This window comes from Bufo gargarizans, chromosome 7 (assembly GCF_014858855.1).
Source record: "Bufo gargarizans isolate SCDJY-AF-19 chromosome 7, ASM1485885v1, whole genome shotgun sequence".
Taxonomy (NCBI): Eukaryota; Metazoa; Chordata; class Amphibia; order Anura; family Bufonidae; genus Bufo; species Bufo gargarizans.
The window spans coordinates 61,709,272-61,734,433 of NC_058086.1; the positions used below are offsets into that span (position 1 = coordinate 61,709,272).

The 25,162-nt window shown below is 43.5% G+C and overlaps 1 protein-coding gene across 1 annotated transcript in view; it reads left to right on the plus strand.

The window, feature by feature from the left end:
* Window positions 1-25,162, plus strand: part of NMNAT2 (nicotinamide nucleotide adenylyltransferase 2) — a 67,359-nt gene that overhangs the window by 25,016 nt on the left and 17,181 nt on the right. Inside the window, exons 2-5 of the mRNA XM_044301940.1 lie at window positions 14,060-14,148; window positions 21,470-21,537; window positions 23,183-23,261; window positions 23,560-23,690. Of these exons, the coding sequence (XP_044157875.1) occupies window positions 14,060-14,148; window positions 21,470-21,537; window positions 23,183-23,261; window positions 23,560-23,690 (367 nt within the window). The remainder of the gene's footprint in view (window positions 1-14,059; window positions 14,149-21,469; window positions 21,538-23,182; window positions 23,262-23,559; window positions 23,691-25,162) is intronic.

Here is a 25,162-nt window from a genome sequence, read left to right on the forward strand (position 1 = left end):
TCCCCCTCCTTGATACGAATCAGATTGTAGGCCCCCCTAAGATCGAGTTTGGAGAACCACCTAGCACCCGCAATCTGGTTAAACAGGTCAGGAATGAGAGGAAGAGGGTATGGGTCTCGGATGGTTATCTGATTTAATTCACGAAAATCTAGGCAAGGACGCAGGCCCCCATCTTTCTTTTTAACAAAGAAAAACCCTGCAGCCACGGGTGAAGAAGAGGGTCTGATGTGTCCCTTAGCCAAACTCTCGGAGATATAATCCTTCATGGCTTGTCTCTCTGGACCTGAAAGATTATATAACCTGGTCTTGGGTAATTTTGCGCCGGGAATGAGGTTAACCGGGCAATCATAAGGACGATGAGGTGGTAACTTCTGACAACCCTTTTCAGAAAAAACGTCCTCAAAGTCCGAAACAAATGGAGGTAGGGTAGTTATGGAGGCAACTAAGCAATTGCTATTTAAGCAATTTTCTCTGCACGGCTCACTCCACTCCAATATCTCCCTGGCCTGCCAATCCACCACTGGATTGTGCGCTACCAACCAGGGTAGGCCCAGCACCACCGGAGTGGGAAGCCCCTCCAGAACATAACATGAAAGCATCTCGTTATGGTGGTCCCCTACCCGAAGGTGTAAATTATGAACGATGTGGGTGAGGTTTCTCTGAGACAGAGGAGCAGAATCTATAGCAAATATGGGAATAGGTCTCTGTAACGTACAGAGAGACAAACCCATAGTGCGGGCAAAATGGGCATCTATCAAATTTACCCCTGCTCCACTGTCTAGAAAGAAAGAAACCGTCTCCGTCTTATCACCAAAAACAATAACCGCTGGCAACAAAAATTGTGATGTACGTATGGAGGAAACGTATACCCCCCGGCTGACATCCTCCACACAGCCTGGGGTTAGTAGTTTTCCGACGGTTTTTTTGTTTCTGAGGAAAGAAGGACAGACGTTAATGAAATGACCCCTCTCCCCACAAAAAAAACAACCCCCACGCCTACGGCGAACCTCAGGAGGACGGACCTGACGAGTAGTTCCTCCTAGCTGCATAGGCTCGTCTATGTCCGTACAGACTAACTGCTGCTTGGGAGGGGTTATCAATGGCTCCGGTTTTTTCAACCTGTCCCTAAGGCGTCTATCTATACGGATAGAAAGGGACATAACTGCATCAAGGGAAAAGGGGGTCTCATACAATGCAAGCGCATCCTTAACCCTTTCGGATAACCCAGAGCAGAACTGACTCCTGAGAGCCGGGTCGTTCCATTGGGTATCCGTAGCCCACCTACGGAAGTCAGAGCAATACTCTTCTACCGGCCGCTCTCCTTGTAGGAGTCTCCGTAATTTTGATTCAGCCAGTGCGACTCGGTCAGGGTCGTCATATATGAGACCCAAGGCCCCGAAAAACTCATCCACTGACCGAAGAGCCTGGGAATCAGTAGGTAAAGAGAACGCCCAGGACTGCGGGTCCCCCTGCAGCAGGGAAATAACAACACCCACCCGCTGTTCTTCATTACCAGAGGAGTAAGGACGCAGTTTAAAGTATAGTTTACAGGCCTCACGGAACGTCAAAAACTTGTCCCTTCCCCCAGAAAATCTGTCAGGGAGAGGGACCTTGGGTTCCGCAACAACCTGGTTACCAGTAGCAACCGCTGGGCTTGCGGTCTGTTGTAATTGCTGCTGTTGCTGGAGGACCGACGCCTTCAATCCTGCCACCTCCAAAGACAGGCCATGAAATTGTTCGGACAGAGCAGCAATTGGATCCATACTGGATTCTAAGTAGGTAAAAAAAAAATTTTTTTTTTTTTTTTTTTTTTTTTTTTTACCTACACAAAAATAAGGGCCAGATATAATGTAGTGACCGGCAACACACACAGGGAGGAAAACAGGGAAAGCCCTGCACAAGGGAGAGGGAAAGGTGGTGACCCCTAACTCACCTTGCAGCTGGTACCTGCCTGCCCTGTCGTCCCTAGACGGGTTCCTCACCCGTGCGGCGATCACGTGCCTAAACCCTGGCTTTCCCTGAAATGAGCCCTAGATAATGAACGGGCCGGTGGGATCGCTAGTCCTCACCACTGCACTAAGAGGGAAACACCAGGGAGAGGACAGACAAACACAGACAAACACAAACACCCAGATGGACGGCAACAATTGTCCACAAAGGTCCAACAGGGATCCGGAGGGTAGCGTTCTAAGGCAACACTCAGAGAACGCAGCAACACAGCTCCAGTGGGTCAGAATAGATGTCCAGGCAGGAAGCTCTATATCTGGCAACCAGAGAAGTGTGAGAGGGGAATATAAGGAGGATTGGGAGTGCTGGACAAGGAACAGCTGAGAGAAGGAGCTACGGATCCCTGAGTGAGCCAAAAGGGTTTGTAAAGCAAACCCAGAAAGCTACAATAAGGAAACTTCCCTATCTGACATAGAGCGTGCAGCCAACCGCTGCGACCTCCTGACCCCGGGTACAACGGAGTCAGGCGTGGCTCTTGACACCCTCGTGACATATTGGTTGTCATGTTTGCTTTTTAGCAATTGATAGTAAACCCATCACATATGGATCCACCATCTACAAGCTGCTTCCATCTGTGATGCGCCACATAGCGACATATCAAAGGTTCTGATCGGTGGGGGTCTGAATGCTGAGACCTCCTGCGATTGCTAGAACATGGAGAGAGAAGCGCTCACATAGAGCACGCTCTCCTCGCTGCAGGAGACAGAATATAGACGGGCCCAGAGACTTTCTATTGAACCAGTCTCCTGCAGCATCCTCCCCGCCACTGCAACCATGATGTCATGTTCTTGGCCCGGGCTCGGCTATTTTCAGAACTCCATGCGCTGCTGCTTTCTGTTCACTTTGGGAGTCCCAATCTGGACATCAGAGCAGGTCACAGAGATAGGACCTGCACTTATCTGACACTGATGGCATATGCTAGTGATATGCTATCAATGTCCCGGAGATGGGACTACCCCTTGTGGGGATTCGCTCTGGTAGACAGGACAAGCGGGTGCAGTATAGAGGCAAAGACACGTTTGTAACTCGAAAACTGCAGTGTTTATTCACACTAGTTGCAGGTTCACAGTATGACAGTCCATTTTCAGTATTGGTGTTAGTTCACACCCAAAACAGTTGATACAGAAAAACATTCACCTTTGATCCTGAGTGTTTAATCCACACCCGGCTGAATGCTCAGCCTCAGAAAGTCCACCTGCAGGCTTTAGGCGGCCTGCTCGCCCAGCACACTGTCTTCAGCTTTCAGCCCACACACAGGCCTCAGATCTCAGCAGAGTTTCACACAGCTCCAGTGTCAGAGAGGAGTAATCCATCCACCTAACACTGCTGGCTGTTTATTATTTTTTATAGGCCTGTCCAAACCCGGCCTGGACCGTGGGGAGTAGTCACCCACCCAGCACTTTGACTATGCCCAGTAAGAGCCGTCCCGGATCAGCTATTTACAGCCATACTAGATAGAAAGGTGTCACACAGCAACTGCTGCTGACACATGAAAACTGGCTCTTACTCCACCGAGGCCAGGAACCTCGGTGACACATACCTATCATCCACGATGATTCCTTGTACCTTCTTACACCCTTTAAGCTGATATTGCGTAGAAGTGGTTGTAATGTGAAATTTGTAATTTTTCAAATATTTTGAATGTCTGCAAAATCATAGCTGATCTTAAATTAAAGGTCAGGGGTACAGTTAGTCTCCAGCTGAGTGGTCCAAACTAATTAAAGGCTATGGACATCGTTGGGCGTTAATTTTAAAAGACCAGGATTGTTAGATCATGGATCCAGAGATCTCCCCATTCATTGCTTCAGTTGTTCTATTAGATTTATTTCAGGCTGGTAGCTCTTTGGGTGTGTCCTTTCTGTTGTTGCTCTTTCCCTATAATTTCCCTGGCTTCTAACAGAAGATACAGCTGGCGGCAGTTGAAAATTTAAACTGAGCATGTATGACCATGTCAGAGAGGTGGCCAAAAAATAAGGAGAAGAACAAACAGCAGGTGGCGCTATGCAGATATATTTTATTGAATAACTCAGTGGCTATACTAAATTTTTAACTACATGCAATCCCAAAAGTATTCAGAACCAGGTGCTGGTTTGAAAAATTTAGGATATTTTTCGTGGCACAGCCCCTTTAAGTCCTTCATTTGTAGATTGCACATCACTAGTACAGTACAGTGGTGGAATTTATCAATGCCAGAGAAGTGCAATTGTTTTTGTGCAAGCACCATTGTATTGCATGATCTTGATCAATTTCCCCTGATATTTTGATATCTCAGTGTTTGCATCAATGTAATATGTGATGCTCCATGTAAAATCGGGTTCCGTAGTTTCCAAGCAACATTGGCTGTAACTAGGAGAGGGCACTGTCAATGCGTCACATAGGAAGTGGATATATGGACATCATATTTAGTGGCTATCTGGTATAATTTAGAATATCAGAAAAGCTGTGAGATTCTCAGTTTTCTTATTTAACCTGATAGTTACTGTACATCCCGGTCTTTAGTGAAGGGAAGAGCTCTGTATATTCTCGGATTGTCATTATTCTTACCGCAGTTTTTTGTATAATGGCACTAACTTCATTTGATTTATTGATCGGCTCAATGTAAATCCATCTAATGTCCTATGTCTTGATCTAAGTTGTCGGGAGGAAGGAGGTACAAGGTATTTTTGTAACAGCTAGATGAACAATTGATGCTCCTGACATTATACAGTAGGGCAGACGTTAAGTACACAGAAGCATTTACACAGGTTTTGGTTACATGTCGTGATACTCTGTGTATCATACAGGAATATTGGTCATAAATAATATCAGAAAAAGCATTTTAATACAGAAAAGACTGCGTGAAATGGGTTTTCCGAGTAGATGATTTTTTTTTTTAAAAGGGTCAGAAGGGGTTAAAAAATAAAAAAGAAGCATTACTCACCCGCACCGATCCTACGCCACTGCTATTCTGACACTGCTCTGGTCCCCGCTGCCTCCACTTTCTGCTAGCGGCTTTGACTGGAAATACCCACTCGATCACTGGCCACTCGGCCGGTGTTGGGCTGAGTGGGCATTTCAGCCATTTTCTGTGTGTTATATGGGAAGAGGAGGTGGAAAACAGCGGGGACTACAGCAGCATTAGAACCGAGATCTTTGAGGATGACTTTTAAAATTTTTAACCCTTTTTGGTCATTTTTATAACACTTATTCTTTAGCTAGAAAACTTAAAGGGGTTGTCCAAGTTATATTTATTGATGACCTATTCTCAGGGTAGGTCATCAATATTAGATCGGCTGGGGTCCGACACCCCCGCTGATCAGCTGTTTGAAGAGGAAAGGGATGCAAATGAGCTCTAGACAAGCTCTGCCTCTAATCCCACCAGATGTAAGGCAGCTATCCTATAAGTCAATGTTAAAGGCTCTTAAAATAAGCCTTGAGACTCGGATATTAAACAAGCCAGCACCTTATCTGCAGACAGCTGTTTCTGGGTGATTGCCACTCATCAGTGCAGAGCAGAGAGTACTGGCTTAACTGGGTGAGAGGCCTGTGTCCGAGCTGAACATTGACTTATAGCAGTGATGGCGAACCTATGGCACGGGTGCCAGAGGCGGCACTCACAGCCCTCTCTGTGGGAACCCACACCCTGGAAAAAGTCTACGGTGTACCAATATGCCTTAGACTTTTCCTGCCATTCAGCAGCGCAGGGCGCACTATGCACAGCACAGGCAGCGCACTGAATGTAGGCAGGCTATTGTAGATAAATGATAAAGTACATGGAAGATATACTATATTGGACTATAGTATTCAAGGTAAATTGCTGTGTTGGCACTTTGCGTCAAATAAGTGGGTTTATGTTGCAGTTTGGGCACTCGGTCTGTAAAAGGTTCGCCATCACTGACTTCTAGGATAGCTGCCTTACATCTGGTGGCATTAGAGGCAGAGCTTGTTAAGAGATCATTTGCATCCCTTCCCTACCCAGAATTCCAGAGGAGCTTATATGGCCTATATGTCTCCTCACACTGATTAAGGTGCTCTCTCCCTAAGGAGAGTTAGTTCCCCCCATGACCCGGACACAGGCCTCTCACCCAGTTAAGCCAGTACTCTGCTCTGCACTGATGAAGGGCAATCACCCAGAAACAGCTGTCTGCAGATGAGGTGCTGGCTTGTTTAATATCCAAGTCATGTCTCAAGGCTTATTTTAAGAGCTGAACATTGACTTATAGGATAACTGCCTTACATCTGGTGGCATTAGAGGCAGAGCTTGTTAAGAGCTCATTTGCATCCCTTCCTTCCCTTTGTTACCTCTGTACTGTTACATCACTGTGTGTATTACTTCTGTACTGTGACATCACTATGTTTATTACCTCTATACTCTGACATCACTGTGTACATTATCTTTCTAATATGATACTCTATTATCCTTGAGCTGTGACATCACTGCATTTATTACTTCTGTAGTTGGACATCACCATGTGCATTATCCTTGTATTATGATGTTTTGTTTGTTTATCCTGTACTATGACATCAGTGTAGGTTTTATCTTTGTATATTGTGATGTCACATATATTATTCCAGTGCTGTGACATCTACTTTGATGTCACTGTATTCTTACATCATAATAATGTGTTGTGACATCGCTGTGTTCACTACATCTGTTCTGTGACATCACTGTATTTATTATTCCCATGCTGTAACATCACTCTTGGGCATTATTGTGTTATTACACCACATCTTTAATCTTTGTGATGTCATATCACTGTCATCCTAGGCCATTAGATGTGATATCAACATGTTTATTACCCCTGTTCTGTGACATCACAGTGCTTATTATTCCCATGCTGTGACATCACTTTGTGCATTATCCTTATACTATGAGATTGAAAAAGGCCATTCTTGTCCTTGGCCATTGTGATATCATTATGTTTATTATCTGTGTTCTGTGACATTATTATGCCAAAGCTGACCTCAGAGTGCTTGTTATTCCTATGCTGTGACATCACTTTGTGCATTATGTAAGCAAATGGCCATTGTGATATCATCACGTTTATTATCTCTGTTCAGTGACATCACAGCGACTGCATATTATTCCCACTGTGTGCAGTAACCATTTCCTATGACTTCACAGTGTTTAAGCATATGTTCTTTTGATGAAGTACATTAAGAAAATTATATTGTATTCTGGAAAATGAAAACGAGCTTTAGTGTTTGCTACACTACACTTATTAATAAACAGTATTATATTATTATTATATTTGCTACACTAATATGAAATGAAGAGTGTTAAAGAGGTCTACAAAGAATTTTTATTTTTACGTTAGTGAAATGTCAGTAAAGCCAGAGAATGTTTATAGCAATCTTGAATGTAGGCATAAAATAATAATAATTGTGATCATAATAATAATAATTATAATTATTATTATTTGTAGTGATGAGGTAGGGATTTTTTACAGGGAATATATATATAATAACTGTAATATTCATAATTTTTAGCAGCTACAGATAACATTACAGAGGGGTGACGTGCATAAATCAATGCTTTTCACTTACTAAGAAAGCTTTCATGTCAATGCAGCCTTGTAATAAGAGTATCCAGCTGGGAGCTGTCCTGCATCCTGGTGCTGAAATTGACAGATACTCATCTTCATGGTCTACAACTGTTATACTAACGCAACCGGCCCTAGTCTATGATATGTACTAGACAACACAATGCATTATTATTCATAGATAGATAGACACACAAAGTGTTTTGCAAAATCGTATACATTTTATTTATGTAAAATATTGTTTAGTGTTTATTACTTCTTTTAAATGGGTTTATTTCACAAGAAGAGTGATTCTGATGATAAAAGTAGTTAGCTAGTTAGGTTAAATATGTAATTATTATAGTTGAACAGGCACTCCCCAGATGGATCAAGTGGAGGCAAATACTTATTTAATTGCTAAAAAGAAAGTGCTAAACAAATACTTAAAAAAATGCACTAAAAGTGAACCATAGTACATACAGCATAAAACGCATATGGATAAAAATATCATAAACAGTCTACAATATTGTGCATTCCACTAACAGTAAAGGTTCCATAAAATATGGTTAAAATGGAGGCTGCAAATCAATAGATATGCTGTAAGTGATGTAAATGGTTGACAGATCCTTGATAGGTTTAGTTCATATGTTTGTTGATGTATCAATGTCCAGATGACTCTAGTGGCCGCAAATATCTCCAGGTTATATGCAGTTAGTAGGTTTAGTATTATACACGTGCCCACCAGAGCAATAGTATTCACTGATATTACTCACGGTTAGGTGTCCTTGGTATCGCGGAGCAAGGAAGTGTGCCTGTACATGGCGTCCCACGTGGTCACCGGCACTATCAATGCTTACCTCCGCTTGTCTCTTCCTGCACAAATTTTCAGAGTGGTGTTCGGTCCGCTAGCCTTTGCGTAGATCGGCAGCTTCGGAGCTCACGTGGCCTAGGCGTGAATGTCGGGACTCACGTGGTTTAAGCATAGACGTAGTGGGTCCAGATCTAAAAGAGCAGATGGTGTCAGGCCAATCTCTGGATATTTGAATGAATGCAGCAAATGTTCGTGGAGCGCTCCATATACAGTTGTACGATCAATCCATAAGGTGCTTCATATATAAAGGAGGGTCCCAAAACTCTACCAGACGCGTTTCGGAACTCTACTGGTTCCTTCCTCAGTGGTTAGGACCTCCATTTTGTTACACCCCTTAAAGGGAACCTGTCACCGGGATTCGATGTATAGAGCTGAGGACATGGGCTGCTAGATGGTCGCTAGCACATCCGCAATACCCAGTCCCCATAGCTCTGTGTGCTTTTATTGTGTAAAAAAAACGATTTGATCCATATGCAAATTAACCCGAGATGAGTCCTGTACGTGAGATGAGTCCAGCGTGAAGGAGCCCAGCACCGCCCTGTATCCTCAGAATCTCCTCCTTGCTCCCCTGACGTCAGAGAGCCTGAGCGCCATAATCTAGCGATGCGCGAGCTAGCGCATGCGCTGTTCCTTCCCCGAGGCTGATGCCAGCACAGGGAAGGAACACTATGAGGACACTGCGCATGCGCTAGCTTGCGCATCGTGAGATTACGGCGCTCTGGCTTTCTGATGTCAGGGGAGATTCTGAGGATGCGGGGTGGTTCTGCGCTTCTTCATGCTGGACTCATCTCACGTACAGGACACATCTCTGGGTAATTTGCATATGGATCAAATCGTTTTTTTCCCCACAATTAAAGCACACAGAGCTATAGGGACTGGGTATTGCGGATGTGCTTGCGGCGATCTAGCAACCCATGTCCTCAGCTCTATACATCAAATCCCGGTGACAGGTTCCCTTTAAATAGTTTCATAAAGGTCCATCTCAAAGTCTGTACTGGATCTTGATCATGAAATTGGATCCTAAATAGTTATATCACACATATGGTTTAATTCCCACTATAAAAACTATATAATGTAGTTTCAGTGCACATTTGTGGACATTATCTTCAAAAGCTTTGACATTGGACATATTGTGAGACTTAAAGGGAACCCGTCATCATGTTCTGACATATAAAACCGAATGTACCATAATGCTTTGTTACCCTGAAAGTTCCCAGCGATCGAACCATAATCTGCTCAGGACTAACCTGTCCTATTGTATCGCCCTATAAAGCTTCACATGAGAAGAGTCAAGCACCTCAGCTCCGCCTAAGAAACGCCCCTATAGATAAGATCTCACGCATGCGCAATATTCATTTTGGGCAGAGCTCCGTTGCGTACTTTGAAGCGGATATTTGAGAATATTCCAGCATGTAGTGGTGTGAGGGGGAGGGGACATGCACTAAATTATCTGATTGGTCTAATAAATAAAGGGCAAGTGCGCGATTTCGGACGAGATTACAAGCAGTGAGGGCAGAAATCGGCTGTCAAAGTTTAGGGGGCGGGAAATAGGCTATGATGATGTGAGGGGAAGGAATTATTTATTCAAATGAGCCTAATGGCGGTAAAGGTTTATAGGGCGATAAAATAGGAAAGGTTAGTCCTGAGAAGATTATGGATCGATCTCTAGGAACTTTTAGGGGAACCAAGCATTAAGGTACATTCGGTTTTATATGTCAGAACATGGTGACAGGTTCCCTTTAAGAATGATACATATAAAAATAAGGAATAAAAAAAATTAAAAATAAGGAATAAAACGCAAGTGCGGTTTCCATGCGTTATTTATGCGTTTTCACAAATAAAAGGTTTTTCAATATATACATTATGGGAATAGATGTAGAAGAGTTCTATAGGTGTTCCAATGTTCGGAAAATGTTCCAGAAACCTAAAAATATTCAGGTGATCTAGAACTGGATTTCTTTATCATACATTTGAAGGTATTTTTATGCTTTATAAATTCTGGATGTATGGGGGGCTCATTGAGATAAATGGGTGGGAACCTACCACCGAGAGAAGATAGAGAAACCTATAACTGGTATTTCCCGGTCGTCCATCAGTGAGAGGCACCCACCCAATACTTATAAAAAGCCGAAAATCTCCAACTCAGCGTTAAGTCCACCAGGTAGGAGTGAGTTGAACTCAAATATCCTTCTTGATTCTAATCTTGACATCCTACTTATGTGGTCAACCCCCCCCCCCCCCCCCTCCAATGTTTTTCAACCTTTTCTAATGCTGCATATCTTACATTTGTTGGATCTTGATGGTGAGCTTGTATAAAATGGTTAGATAATGTATGTTTATTATACCCATTCTTGATGTTGATAATGTGTTCAGAAACTCGCATTTTTTTGTGTCCTCTTTGTTCTCCCAATATACTTGTTGTTGTTGCAGGGACACTGCAAAATGTAAATCACATTTGTAGTATCACAGTATCTTTTATCAGTTGTCTATGCGAGTTTGTCGTTGACGTTATTTGTGTGGTTCTCTTTGGAAATTAGGTGGTTTTGCAATTAGAACATTTCCCACATCTAAAAAAACCTGTAATGTCTGCCCATTTATGGATAGATTCAAATGTTTTGTGTTTCATTTTAATTGTTGGAGCTATTTTTAAGCCCAAATTCAGCGCTTTTGTGAATGTTATTTGGGGAGTACCAGAGATCATAGGGCCTATTATTTTATCATTCTGTATATGATGCCAATGTCTAGCGATAATCTTTTTTATTTCTTTATGTTGTGCTATACGGTAGAACAAATGTCTTTCTATCCATATCCCGTACTTTATTTAATGCTGTTTCTATCCGTGTAGATGGATACTTCTTTATTTGAAACTGTTGTGTCATCTTTTCTGCCTCCTCCTCAAAATGGCATTTGTACAGTTGCGTCTTATTCTTCGAAACTGACCTAGAGGTATATTTAGCAGCCAGTTTGGGAGGTGGCAGCGTGTGTACAGTATAAAGCTGTTTTTCGTTGTTGGCTTCTGATATGTTTTGCATGTCAGTTTTCCATTCTCTATTAAAATTTGTAGGTCTAGAAATTCAATAGATGTCTTACTTATTGTTGAGGTAAATTGTAAGTTATATGTAACACACAGAATATTGAAAATCATTCATACACCGTTACATTTGTATGAATGATTTTCAATATTCTGTGTGTTACATTGTTAGGATATTTTATGATATGATACACCAGTGCAGACCATAAAGAATCAATAACTAATAACTAGGAGTCTTCAGGGGCAAGGATAATAAATACTTATGATACAAAAGTGGTCAATATATGGTTCTTGTCGTAGTTACTTTCCATATTTAATTTGACTGTTTTTGGATTGATACTATAAAGGTCCGTGTGTCTCCTTAGACTGTAGAGAACTCATTCACATAGACTGAAGATGCTTTAATTATCTGAAATGTAATTAATTTAGAACACACTGTTCTCTTATGAGTGCATTTAGGAACGAGAAGGTCAAAGAGGCTTTCATTTCTGCATGTTTTAATTGTACTTTGCCTGTCTCTGAGCAGGGTTGTACACAGATCTCATAGGGCCCCATAGCAAAACTTAATATGGCCCACCTGCCCCACCTAGTTTCCCAGTATGGCTAGTACACGTGCGTAAAAGACTCCCAGGCAACACATAATGATGAGCTTACTTTTTTTTTGTTAAGCAGACAAAGTTTTAATTGAAAAAATTGTAATGTTAAGTGGAGCTAGGGCTTCATAAATATGCCACTCATTCTGGGCACTATATTTCTCAATGTATTTACAGACAACTGGATTGATAAATCTCCTGCTTCCCTTCTATGACAAAGCTAGCTGCCTGCAGCCACCACTAGGGGGAGCTCAGTGCATAGGAATGTATGCAGGTACAATTGACTGATAAGGAAGCTGTAATAATCTGATTACACTGAGTTCCCCTTAGTGGTAGCTGCATGAAAATACTGTGTTTTCATATTGGAAAGAGAAGGAGTTCAGTGCTGGGCCTCTCCTCCTGTGGTCTACCTCCATTGAAGGTATACCACTGGTTCTCTGGAATCCTCAGTTAATAAAAGGCATGCTCTTCAGGATCCTTAGCCTGAGCGGTGGGCAGCTATTAAGAGCCTTTCTGGTTGTGGAGAACCCAGCACATACATGCACTATACAAACAGTCTATTGATCTCACTGGACACTGTGTAATGCTTCATTTCTCCTGTAGTGGCGCTGCAAAAACACTCGCTGCCAGGTTTGCCATCATATTATAGCTGATTAGCTGCAGGACCTCCTGTGATTGCCTTATCACAATGGAGATGTCAAGTACTTACCTGCCTCGTTGCTGCGGCCCCACCATTGTCACTCATTGTCACTGATAGTGGGGCTGATTGGCCTATCAGGGACTTCTGGACCTAAACAGGACTTCTGGTCACAGTTGCCTGTAATTGATCTTCTTTGCCTCACTAGCGTCTATTACTATTTCTATGGATTCCTGGTATACTGACTTTTGGATTGTCCCTGACCTTGCCCCTGACTGTCAATTATTTCTCCTGGCACTGACTCCATGTGGTATTTGACTCTTTGTTTTTTCTTATTTTATGTTAATTTTAATGTATCTCTCTGGTTTGGACTTTAGCCTGATTTAGACTTGGCTTTTGGATTCTGATCCGATCCTGGTTTTTGCTTGCCTGGTTCCGACCTCTTTCTGTCTGACTACTCTTTTACCCTACTATATTTAGGAACCTGCACTTAAGCAAGTTAGGGACCATCACCCAGTTGGAGGCCGCCATATAGGACAATGGTGCAATAGTGTGAATGAAGTACAGGGCTGCACTGCTCCCTACCCTACCGCAGGAGACTTTTTTATTTTTTTTATCTCTTTATTGGTTTTCCATGAATCACAATATGATAATTCGACTGATAATAACTACAAACTACCCTCAACGTGCGGTACACTGCTTACAATCCTACAAAGTAATCATGAAACATTCAAATCTGGTATGGGTGTACGACCGTGTAAAACCTCCAATAAGTACCAGGATGTTTCCCTAGGCAAGTGAGCAATACACAAGGACCATTTATCAAAAAACATTTTGTTTTTCTTTGTCTGCAAGGGTGTGTTTCCTATCCATTTTGAACAAGAATGACTGGAGACCTTTATAACAAAACGATATTTCCAAAGATGACAACCCCTTTAAATTGTTGGTTCACTGATATGATTTTTGATTGGCATTGTTTTTGTTTTAATAGGGGAATGTGGAATATCTGTGATGTAGCCTTCAAACAGATCTTTGAATATAATAGTCAAAGTCCTAACTGACTATGGCTCCTCCCAAAAAGCCACCAATCACAGACGAGGGCCTGACTGTATTTCGGAAGCATCCCTGCCCTGATGGTCACTATTAGTGTTGAGCGAACTTGTGTTTTTAAGTTTGGCGTACAAGGTTTGGGTTATCTAAGAATTCCATTATGGATTCCGCTACCACAGATTATAAGTTATGGTCCATGGTAGTGGAATCCATAACGAAAATCTTAGATAACCCAAACCTTGTACGCCAAACTTGAAAACACAAGTTCGCACATCTCTAGTCATCATTTTAGCCACTGCCTTTAGATTTAGTTCTCCTTCAGGTGCATTCACTGTGGACACTTATTTATTATCCATTTGCCGTTTGCAGAGAGAGCTCGGGACTACCTGCACAAAACCGGAAGGTTCATTGTGATTGGAGGGATCATCTCACCTGTCCATGATTCTTATGGGAAACAGGTAATGTCTCTTGTATATATTTAGTCATCGTTTCCTTTTCTATTAGAAGCAAATAGAGTTTTTTATGTCTGAGGATAAGGCTAGTTTCACACTAGAGCTAGTGAACGGCAGGGAACAGCCTGCTCGATCACTCTGCATTCCGGCATTGCCATAAGCTTGTAAGGCTCCGTTTGGCCCCATTGACTATATTGGAGACCAGCAGAGATCCCGAATTCGCTGCATGGCGGTTTTCTTCCAGTCGACTCTTGGCATATTTTTGGAATGCGGCCAGATCTCCGCCAGTCTCCATTATAGTCAATGGGGCGGAAATAGCCTTACAAGCTAATGGCAATTCCGGAATGCAGAGCGATCCAGCAAGCTGTTACCTGCCGGAAAAGCCTCCCAGATTGCTAGCGTTAGGCTACATGCACACGACCATTGTGTGTTTTGCGGTCCGCAAATTGCGGATCCGCAAAACACGGATGGCGTCCGTGTGCGTTCGCAAAACGGACAAGAATAGGACAGGTTATATTTTTTTTGCGGACCACGGAACGGAGTGCTTTCCCCATCTTTTGCGGCCCCATTGAAGTGAATGGGTCCGCATCCAAGCCGCAAAAACTGCGGCTCGAATGCGGACCAAAACAAAGTTTGTGTGCATGAGGCCTTAGTGTGAAACTAGCCTAAAAGAACCAACGTTAAAGGGGTTTTCAGGGAATAACATTTTTCTGCTAAGTTCTTCACAATCCATGTAAGATGTGGAGTTTTGTATCTCGGTCACACGACCTTGTTGATGGACTTTCTCTTGGCTGAAGATCTTGTGCCATAGATCTGATCTATGCTCACTTGTTACTTCTTCCCATGTACATGTCATCAGCAATGTCGTTATGTACATGGGCTTGGTCTAGTGCTGTTTCCTAGCAGTGCATGTATCTTACTTAAAGGGGTTTTCCAGGTGTTTAATAGTGCCGACCTATCCTCAGGATAGGTCATCATTACCTGATCGGTGGGGGTCCGACATCCAGCACACCTGTCGATCAGCTGTTTAAAGAGGCCAGGCTGTCTGTTGAGCACTGCAGCCTCTGTGCAGCCTAGTCTGCAGAGTACTTCTTGGTGCTACCAGCTGGGGGTGTTTCCCTGCACAGTCTGATGCTATCCAACGAGTGATGCCAGTGTTGGACTGGGCACCACATCCTGTGGCTCTCTAGACTTCAGCTGTTTTAAAACTACAACATGTTCTATTTTTTGCGGTGTGAAGGTAAGGACGCAAAAGCCAACGGAAGCGCTTCGTAGTGCTTCCATGGGCTTCGGATCCACGCATTGACTTGAAAGGGTCCGCGATCCGCTAAATACATGTCCTATCGTTTGCAGATCGCGGACTCATTCAAGTCAATGCATCCGCACCAATGGAGTGCGCACGATCAGTGCCCGTTTATTGCGGGCCTGTCGTTTGCTGTCTGCAATACAGGCACAAACCCCCTACGGTCATGTGAATGGGGCCTTAAAGGGCATTGTACGCTTATTTAAATGTATAGGAACAGGCTCCCTGTAATATTATTCCCAGCAGGCTAATATACAAGTGGCTGCTTAAACTGTATATCTTTTATAGAGGATCTGTCAGATGTGAAGAGCGAATTGCAGAGTACTATATAAAAATATACTAAGCATTGGGGTCATCATTTATCAAAAAATCTTCTCCTTGGCAGCCCTCAAATTAGAACAGTGCTTTACTCCACTGCGGTGACTTTTCATTACATGCAATGCATAAGTTATGACGGCCATAATGGTAATACTGAGAATGAATGATTATTGCACTACATCTGGATATTAGAAGATAAATCCTGATGCCATTGTCCTAATCCTGTCTTTAGGGGGATCTACAACAAAGAAAATGACACTTTATTGACTCTGTTAATCATCTATAACAACATTTACAACCCAAATGAGTTTGTAATACTGCAGTGGCTGGTTTTGGGGTGGTCCCAACGCTATGCAAGGTCCTCCAGACACGGTTGGTGTCACAACATGTTGCTGCTCTCCAGAAGGGATATAAAGGGGTGGTGAACCCCAATGGGAAATAAGTCCAGAGAGTCAGAGTCTGCAGTAAACCAGTGTGCTTCTTTACTGGAGAAACTCAAGAGCAAACCAATACAGGCAGTGCACTGAGCTGGCTTCTCCGGTCTCCTCCCTGGCAGAAGAAGGTTCTGTGCTGAGGACAGGCCTGAGCTAGCTGTCCCTCTCTCTCTCAGAAGGCTGGTACCCTGCCGAAAGGTCTGTGGCTCAGTTGTCTGGCTGGCTCCCTGGTCACAAGGCTGGTGACCCAGGGTTTGTGGCAGAGCATCCCTATCTCAGCATCATCTTCTGGTCACTCATGCAGTCTAGCAGAGTCTCTTCTACTTAGCACTGGTCCCTATGTTCAGACAACTGGGGTATCTGATTGCTCTCCTTACAAGGGTGCACCACCAATGAGGCCAGGTGAGGTGATCACCTCAGGCAGCACTAGGTAGGGTCAAGAGGGTGGCAGCCAAACGGCCATGGGCTGAAGGGAAGGGGTTAGGTTAAGAAATTGGCATTGGGGAGTAGGGGCACCCTTTCAGTTTTCGCCTTAGGCAGCAGAATGACTAGATGCACTCCTGTCTCCTTATATACAATTTCTTGCTTAACTAGAAGGCGGTGGAGTGGAGAGGCACAGCCTAAGGCTAGTTTCACACTAGTGCTCAGAGATTCGCCAAGTGGTTCTGGTAGGGAACAGCTTGCCGGAAATTTCTGGACCCATCATTGCCAGACGCTGCCTGAATGTTTGCCCGCCCCCATTCACTGTAATGGGGGCCAGCGGAGATCCGTCTGCAACCCCGTAAATAGGCTGGCCAGACTAAAAACCCTGCATGCAGCAGTATTTGTCGGGCCGATTCTTCCTATTATAGTTAATTGGACCAGTGGGCATTCAGGTATCATTCTGGAGCCAGAGTGTTCCGACAGGATGTTCCCTGCTGGAACCGCCGTCCGGATCTCTTTAACGTTACTGTGAAACTTGCCTAAGTGCGTGCCTCGTCATAAGTCAAGCACGTTCTCCAGCAGTGCAGGCGAAGATGAAGACCGTTATAGAAAATGCCGGTCCTGATAAATGGCCCACAATATCTATGAGGCCAACAGAAACAGAAAACATTTCCATCAGCTCTATAGACATTGAAGGGAACAGCAGACCGCACGCTGTACATCTGCTCCATTCAAGCAGTTGTGTGAGAAGGAAGGGGAGCTCCAGACCCCTGCTGTATTGACTGTGGGAGTCCCAGTGATTGGGCACCCAGCGTTCAGTGATCCTGTGGATAGGTGATAGCCCCTTTAAACTGGAATGTTTAAAAGTGGAATTGCCCATCAATACTCATCATATTGTTTACACTGGGTATATACTGAGTATAACGGAGAGCACCTACCTGACTGTACTGTACTGACTTTTAATCCAAACTCACATTTGGCTGATTTAGCATAATAATTGATCAGCTCTTTTTCATCACAGCAGGAAATCTGTTCATTTCCGTTCTTCCTTTTGATTCTACTAAACTGTAGGAAAATAGTGTGGAATTAAATAAAATTATTTCCGTACACACCACTGACTATAGTTTATAAGACACTTGACTATTATAACAATTATCAGCCCTTTGAACTCCATCTCAGGCGTCATGTACACAACTGTACGTGTTTTGTAGTCCACAAACCACGGATAACAAACCACGGATACGAATGTGGTGCATGTTCCATTCGCGTTGACTTCAATGGGTCCGTGCTCCGCATTGTGTGGACAAGTATAGGACATGTTCTATCTTTTTGCGTAACAGACGTACGGATCATCCATGTGCTTTATGCATCTGTATGTCCATTCTGAAAAATACTCAAAAACACCCAATTCTGTCACCAGAAGTGGTGGCTAGCCAGGCAATGTGCAACGAGCTGCCCCCTCTGTAGTAGTAGCAGTCTCATGTGTAGAATGCCAAGAGGTATACTGTGGCCCAATGTTTGTGTCACAGTGCTCCTACCTTCAAGCTGCCGCTTCCCAGTTTAGTGCGATTATCCTTTACTTGTTTCCAGCAGGATGCAATATGGTGGCAGGCCTTAATACTCTGCTCTCTCTGCTGTGCTAATCTCAGGCTTATCAGGCTTAAGGCTTGTTGCTGCCTTTGGCCGTTGACCTCCTCATAATACTCAATCTATTAAATTCAAGGAGTCGGGGTGCTCTTCAAGCTGCTTCCCAGGGCTCCTGCATCAGGAGAGGAAAACACTCCCTCACTGTGCCATGTTGTCTGGTCTCTTTCACAGTCTAACTCCAACTAACTAAACTTCTTCAGCAACCTTACCCTTGGTGGGAAGCGGAACAGAAAGAACGGAATGGTTAGTCCCATCGAATCTAAAGGAATCTGCCAGAACATATGCCACCTGCTGGAAAACCAGGCACATAACATATGAAAGCAGTTGCATAACAGTATTAAGGCACTAAATGAGAAGACCTTGCAATAAATACAAACCGGATTCCCAAAAAGTTGGGACACTAAACAAATTGTGAATAAAAACTGAATGCAATGATGTGGAGATGGCAAATGTCAATATTTTATTTGTAATAGAACGTAGATGACAGATCAAACGTTTAATCCGAGTAAATGTATCATTTTAAAGGAAAAATATGTTGATTCAAATTTTCACGGTGTCAACAAATCCCCAAAAAGTTGGGACAAGTAGCAATAAGAGGCTGGAAAAAGTAAATTTGAGCATAACGAAGAGCTGGAAGACCAATTAACACTAATCAGGGCAATTGGCAACATGATTGGGTATAAAAAGAGCTTCTCAGAGTGGCAGTGTCTCTCAGAAGCCAAGATGGGTAGAGGATCACCAATTCCCACAATGTTGCGCAGAAAGATAGTGGAGCAATATCAGAAAGGTGTTACCCAGCGAAAAATTGCAAAGACTTTGCATCTATCATCATCAACTGTGCATAACATCATCCGAAGATTCAGAGAATCTGGAACAATTTCTGTGCGTAAGGGTCAAGGCCGTAAAACCATACTGGATGCCCGTGATCTCCGGGCCCTTAAACGACACTGCACCACAAACAGGAATGCTACTGTAAAGGAAATCCCAGAATGGGCTCAGGAATACTTCCAGAAACCATTGTCAGTGAACACAATCCACCGTGCCATCCGCCGTTGCCAGCTGAAACTCTACAGTGCAAAGAAGAAGCCATTTCTAAGCAAGATCCACAAGCTCAGGCGTTTTCACTGGGCCAGGGATCATTTAAAATGGAGTGTGGCAAAATGGAAGACTGTTCTGTGGTCAGACGAGTCACGATTCGAAGTTCTTTTTGGAAATCTGGGACGCCATGTCATCCGGACCAAAGAGGACAAGGACAACCCAAGTTGTTATCAACGCTCAGTTCAGAAGCCTGCATCTCTGATGGTATGGGGTTGCATGAGTGCGTGTGGCATGGGCAGCTTGCATGTCTGGAAAGGCACCATCAATGCAGAAAAATATATTCAGGTTCTAGAACAACATCTGCTCCCATCCAGACGTCATCTCTTTCAGGGAAGACCCTGCATTTTTCAACAAGATAATGCCAGACCACATTCTGCATCAATCACAACATCATGGCTGCGTAGGAGAAGGATCCGGGTACTGAAATGGCCAGTCTGCAGTCCAGATCTTTCACCTATAGAGAACATTTGGCGCATCATAAAGAGGAAGGTGCAACAAAGAAGGCCCAAGACGATTGAACAGTTAGAGGCCTGTATTAGACAAGAATGGGAGAGCATTCCTATTTCTAAACTTGAGAAACTGGTCTCCTCGGTCCCCAGACGTCTGTTAAGTGTTGTAAGAAGAAGGGGAGATGCCACACAGTGGTGAAAATGGCCTTGTCCCAACTTTTTGGGGATTTGTTGACACCATGAAATTCTGATTCAACAAATTTTTCTCAGTTTAAACTTTTGTTCCGTGATTTATGTTCTATTCTGAATAAAATATTAGAAGTTGGCACCTCCACATCATTGCATTCAGTTTTTATTCACGATTTGTATAGTGTCCCAACTTTTTTGGAATCCGGTTTGTATACTGATGGGATACATTGTTAGACATAGGAACCCCTAGCCAGGTGACAAAATTGTTAGTGCCCCACTCTGGGGTACTACAAATGTTAAGCAAATGCCGTGGTACAATGAATGGGCATCTATGTAATATAAGGGTGACTTAAGCCTGCGGGAGGAGGAACCACTGTTATAATGCGGCTCTCCATTGTTGCTCATTGAGGGTGGTCTCGAGGGGCAGAAATCCCTTTACGATGTCTTTATGCCCTAATACCACAAACTATATTATTTACATTTGCTCTTCGTTAATTTAAAGTAGTTATCCAGGCTACAGATATTGACCTCAGGATAGGTCTTCAATACTGTATTGAATTGGTGGAGGTCCGACACCCACCAGTACCCCCACCAGTGAGCTGTTTTAGACAGCTGTTTTGAGGGAAGCTATAAATTGTAGTATTGTGTAGTTTCCAGTCCCAGTGTATTGTTTTCACAAAAAAAAAATCTGGATTAACCCCTCATCTACTGATTTGCCTTCTGATGGTTCTGCTGCTATTCTGACTGTGGCTTGTTTCTAGATTAACCCATCCCCCACTGTTTTGTCACTTTGGGTTGATTTATCAAAACTGTTGTCAAGGAAAACTGGCTTAGTTGCCCTTAGCAACCAATCAGTTTCCACCTTTTATTTTTCAGAGCTTCCTTTGGAAAATGAAAGGTGCAATCTGTTTGATTGTCATGGGAAGCTAAGCAAGATGTCCTTTCTACCAGTTTTGATAAATTTCCCCCTAAGTGTCTCTCCTTGTTTTGATCCTGCTCATCTATTATTGTTTGCATGTCCGATTCATCTTTCCACCCATGTCGGCTGTAGGGGTGTACTCAACTTCATACACATTGTCAGACAGTTCTGCCGAAATCAACCGGGTTTGACCTTGATCTCATGTATGTCAGCGTAAAGTCCTAATCCAATTAACATTCTCACCTTTTCCTTTCCGGACCGCTCACCTGACGGGGTAATCTTTCTATTACTGCCAAAGTAAATTCAATTACTATCCATAAACTCCAGTGGGAGATTCCCATTACTTCATGAGCAAGCTGCTATAATTGGTCTTCTCTTTCTGAAGCAATCATTTAGAAGAAATATCATTTCCGTCATGGGAAATGTAATTGACAAAAATATAAAGAAATGAAAATGATTTTACGTGTCTCTGGGTAAAAAAATGTGCTTATTCTTTTGTTACGGACCATCATAATCATAAATTGTCTTCTTTTTGTGTCCTCTTTAGGGTCTGGTCTCAAGTCGGCATCGTCTGACCATGTGCCAGTTGGCTGTGCAGAATTCTGACTGGATTCGGTGAGATTTGGCTTAAGGGGCATGATATCAATAACACAAAAGTGCTGATTACTATGAGCTGATAAACCAAAAGTTCAGTAGGGACAGACTTGCCCACCTTTAGTAGGCCCAGGCTCTGCCACAATAATGAGCGCCTATGGTCCAGCAGAGGACACCCCACATGTGACATATCACTTGCCCGAACCTGTTGATTTTGGCAGGACCAGCCAACTACCATATGTATATTTTTGGGCTCCCGACTCTCCCTCAACAGAAGATGTTGTGGAATAGAAGGATGCTGAATTTTAGCACCTGGACCATTTATTCTGTGGTGGGATAAGCCCCTGCCAAAACAGTCTGGCAGGAGCTTAATCTCATCTCCCCATTCAGAACATATAAACTCTTGGCCAAGCCAAGCGTGCATGTGTATGGCAGGGTCAGGAGGAATAGCTGCTGGCCAAACGATTTGTTCAGCCGACAGCTATTGAAGATGTATGATCTTTTTCTTATAGGTTGATTCACAAATATGTCATGCTGAATTCATGCCCACAGGGTTTATAAAGCACTTAAAGAGGAGATCACCTCTCCAAACATGTGTATTTTAGTAATCGTTGTATGATGTCTTTTATTATTCCTGCTAGAAGTTATGAATGAATTGCTAGAAGTTTTCAATGAAGGTCCAGCTGGGAGGTACCAGTTGGTGGCATGTCCCTGCACATTCTTACACTGGCAGCACTGATTGGATAATATCAGACTGTGCAGAGACACACCCCCAAGTGCTAGCACCAATCTGGACCTTCCTTGTAAGCTGCTAATTCATTTAGAACTTGTAGCAGGAATAATAAAGGAATGGCACAATACAGAGTCATAAGAATAGATGCTCCAGAATTTATTACATGGGGAATGCAAGTGTTTACTAAACCAGACATATCAGGAGAGGTGACAGGACCTCCTTCAAAGTGGATGTGCACAGGTTTTGTACAGATTCTCTGGTGGGTCCAAGGAAACCCCCAGTGGGTTGGAATATATACACTGCACAATAGAGACTTCTAAGAGGCTCATATATAGCTGAAGAAACAAGAAAATAAAATGATTGGAGGTAAAGTAATACAAGTAATGTAGAAGTAAAGTAATATAAGTAAATGAAACTTAAAAGTTAAAGGGGTTGTCCGGGTTCAGCCAGCCATATTTTCACCCAGGCAGCCCCCCTGATGTTAGTATTGGAGCATTTCATGCTCCGATGCTCTCCCTTGCCCTGCGCTGGATCGCTCAGGGCAAGGGCTTTTTTATTTACAACAACACACTGCCGGACGGAGGCTTCCGCCCAGCAGTGTGTTCATTGACGTCACTGGCTCTGGTGGGCTGGCTTTAGTGCTGCCCTAGCTTTTTAACAGGCTAGGGCAGTGCTAAAGCCCGCCCATCAGTGTTGGTGACGTCACCGGGCTCACTGCTAAGAGGAAGTCTCTGCCTGGCAGCCCTAAGAAGAGCCTGGTATGTCACTGGATCTCCTGAATTGCTCCGATGCTCTTGTCAGGAGGGCTGCCTGGGTGAACCCGGACAACCCCTTTAAGTTGTTATTAGGCCTAGAGGCTTTATCTTCACACAGATTTAATAAAGTAGGTTGCCTCCCTGTGTTGTTACGAGCCTGAACCTTTCCATTCTGCAGGGTAGACCCATGGGAATGCTACCAGGATACTTGGCAGACAACATGCAGTGTTTTGGAGCATCACCGAGACCTCATGAAGGTAATACAAATAATGTTCTGTGTGCTATATGGGGGCTGGTTGACTATAAGAGCGCCACATTGTGCCCTAGACTTTGTACAAGGATAATGGTAAAGGAAAACAGCAACCAATCAGATTCCACCTTTTATTTTTCAGAGCTCCGTTGGAAAATGAAAGGTGGAATCTGATTGGTTTCAATGGGCTTTTCCTTTATACCAGTTTTAATAAATTTCCCCCAATGTTTCTAGACTTTCTGGTAGATTAGAAAGAAGCCTGCAGGCAGTAAAATGGTGATAATATAGCTCCTATTCCTTTCCAGAGGGTAACTGGCTGCATCCTGTCTAATGTGAACACGCCATCCGTCACACCGATTATTAATCAGACCCTGAACCAGCCGACACAGCCTATCTACCAAAACAACAATCTCACCAACAAGCCCACCGCAGGCAAGTGTGTGCATGATCGGTGGACACGAAAAAAGCCGGAGCCCCAAGGAATACTGAGTCACAGTGGAGACTTTCCTATGAGGTCTTCATCATGCCTTGTGCTTGTCCTCCGGGGCCCTCCATTATAGACATATCTTCAAATACAGTTACCTGCCGAATACATAAGCACTTTGCAAAAACAAGAAGGCCACATGTCCTTCAGAGTTTCTGGCAGTCAAAGTTTTTAGTTTTTTTTTGTGAGCCCACCTTTGAAGAATCCTCAGATTTCACAATAGATCATAGTGATCATACCACCAACCTAATAACACCAAGTATATTTATATATCATGAAGGGATGGATAGTGTAGGTACTATTAGGCCATGACAGACAATTACCAGTGTAATGCTGTAGATATATTAATGTAGGACAATTGACTATTGACTAAGAGGGACATTTTAGGAGCCAGAAAGGTCAGGATCTGGTTAAAAAAATAATATATCTCTTAAAAAAAAAAATAGGAAATTAAACTCAAGTGTACATGTTATCACTATCCTAACCAGGGGCGGACTGTGAACTTAAAGTGGCCCTGAAAAAAACCCTGAAAGTGGCGCCATGGTATAAACAGGTCCAAATTGACAGAGGGTGGGTCAACACATGTAGGCAGAGACAACAGAAATAGGTGGGGCCAGCAATACCATAGTGCAGAACAAAATGCCCCAGTGCAGCACAAAATACCGCTCCAGCAGAGCCAAATACCACAGTGCAGCACAAAATACTGCCCCAGCAGAACCAAATACCACAGTGCAGCACAAAATACCGCTCCAGCAGAGCCAAATACCACAGTGCAGCACAAAATACTGCCTCAGTAGAACCAAATACCACAGTGCAGCACAAAATACTGCCCCAGCAGAACCAAATACCACAGTGCAGCACAAAATACTGCCCCAGCAGAACCAAATACCACAGTGCAGCACAAAATACTGCCCCAGCAGAACCAAATACCACAGTGCAGCACAAAATACCGCTCCAGCAGAGCCAAATACCACAGTGCAGCACAAAATAATGCCGCAAACAGCACGAAATACATCCCCAAAAACTTTCACTGGCCGGCCGTGAAGAGGGCTCAGGAGGCCCTCTGGGCATCGGCCTACTGGGAAATTTCCCTGTAAGGTCTATGGCCAAAACGCCCCTGCCCAGCAGAACCAAATACCACAGTGTAGCACAAGATATTGCCTCAGAAAAACCAGATACCACAGTGCAGCACAAAATACTGCCCCAGCAGAACCAAATGCCACAGTGCAGCATTTCACCTACACCACAGTATGATACTGTATCATTGTCCTGAGGACGGCAATACAGTTGAATTCAGGTGGGCACCTGTGGCCGCGGGCCAGGTACATAAGTGCCTGATGTTCCCAGCATTAATTAATACTGAGTGCATCAGGTCTGATTCTAACTTATTGGAACTAATGGAGTGTAGAATTATAACCTGTTGA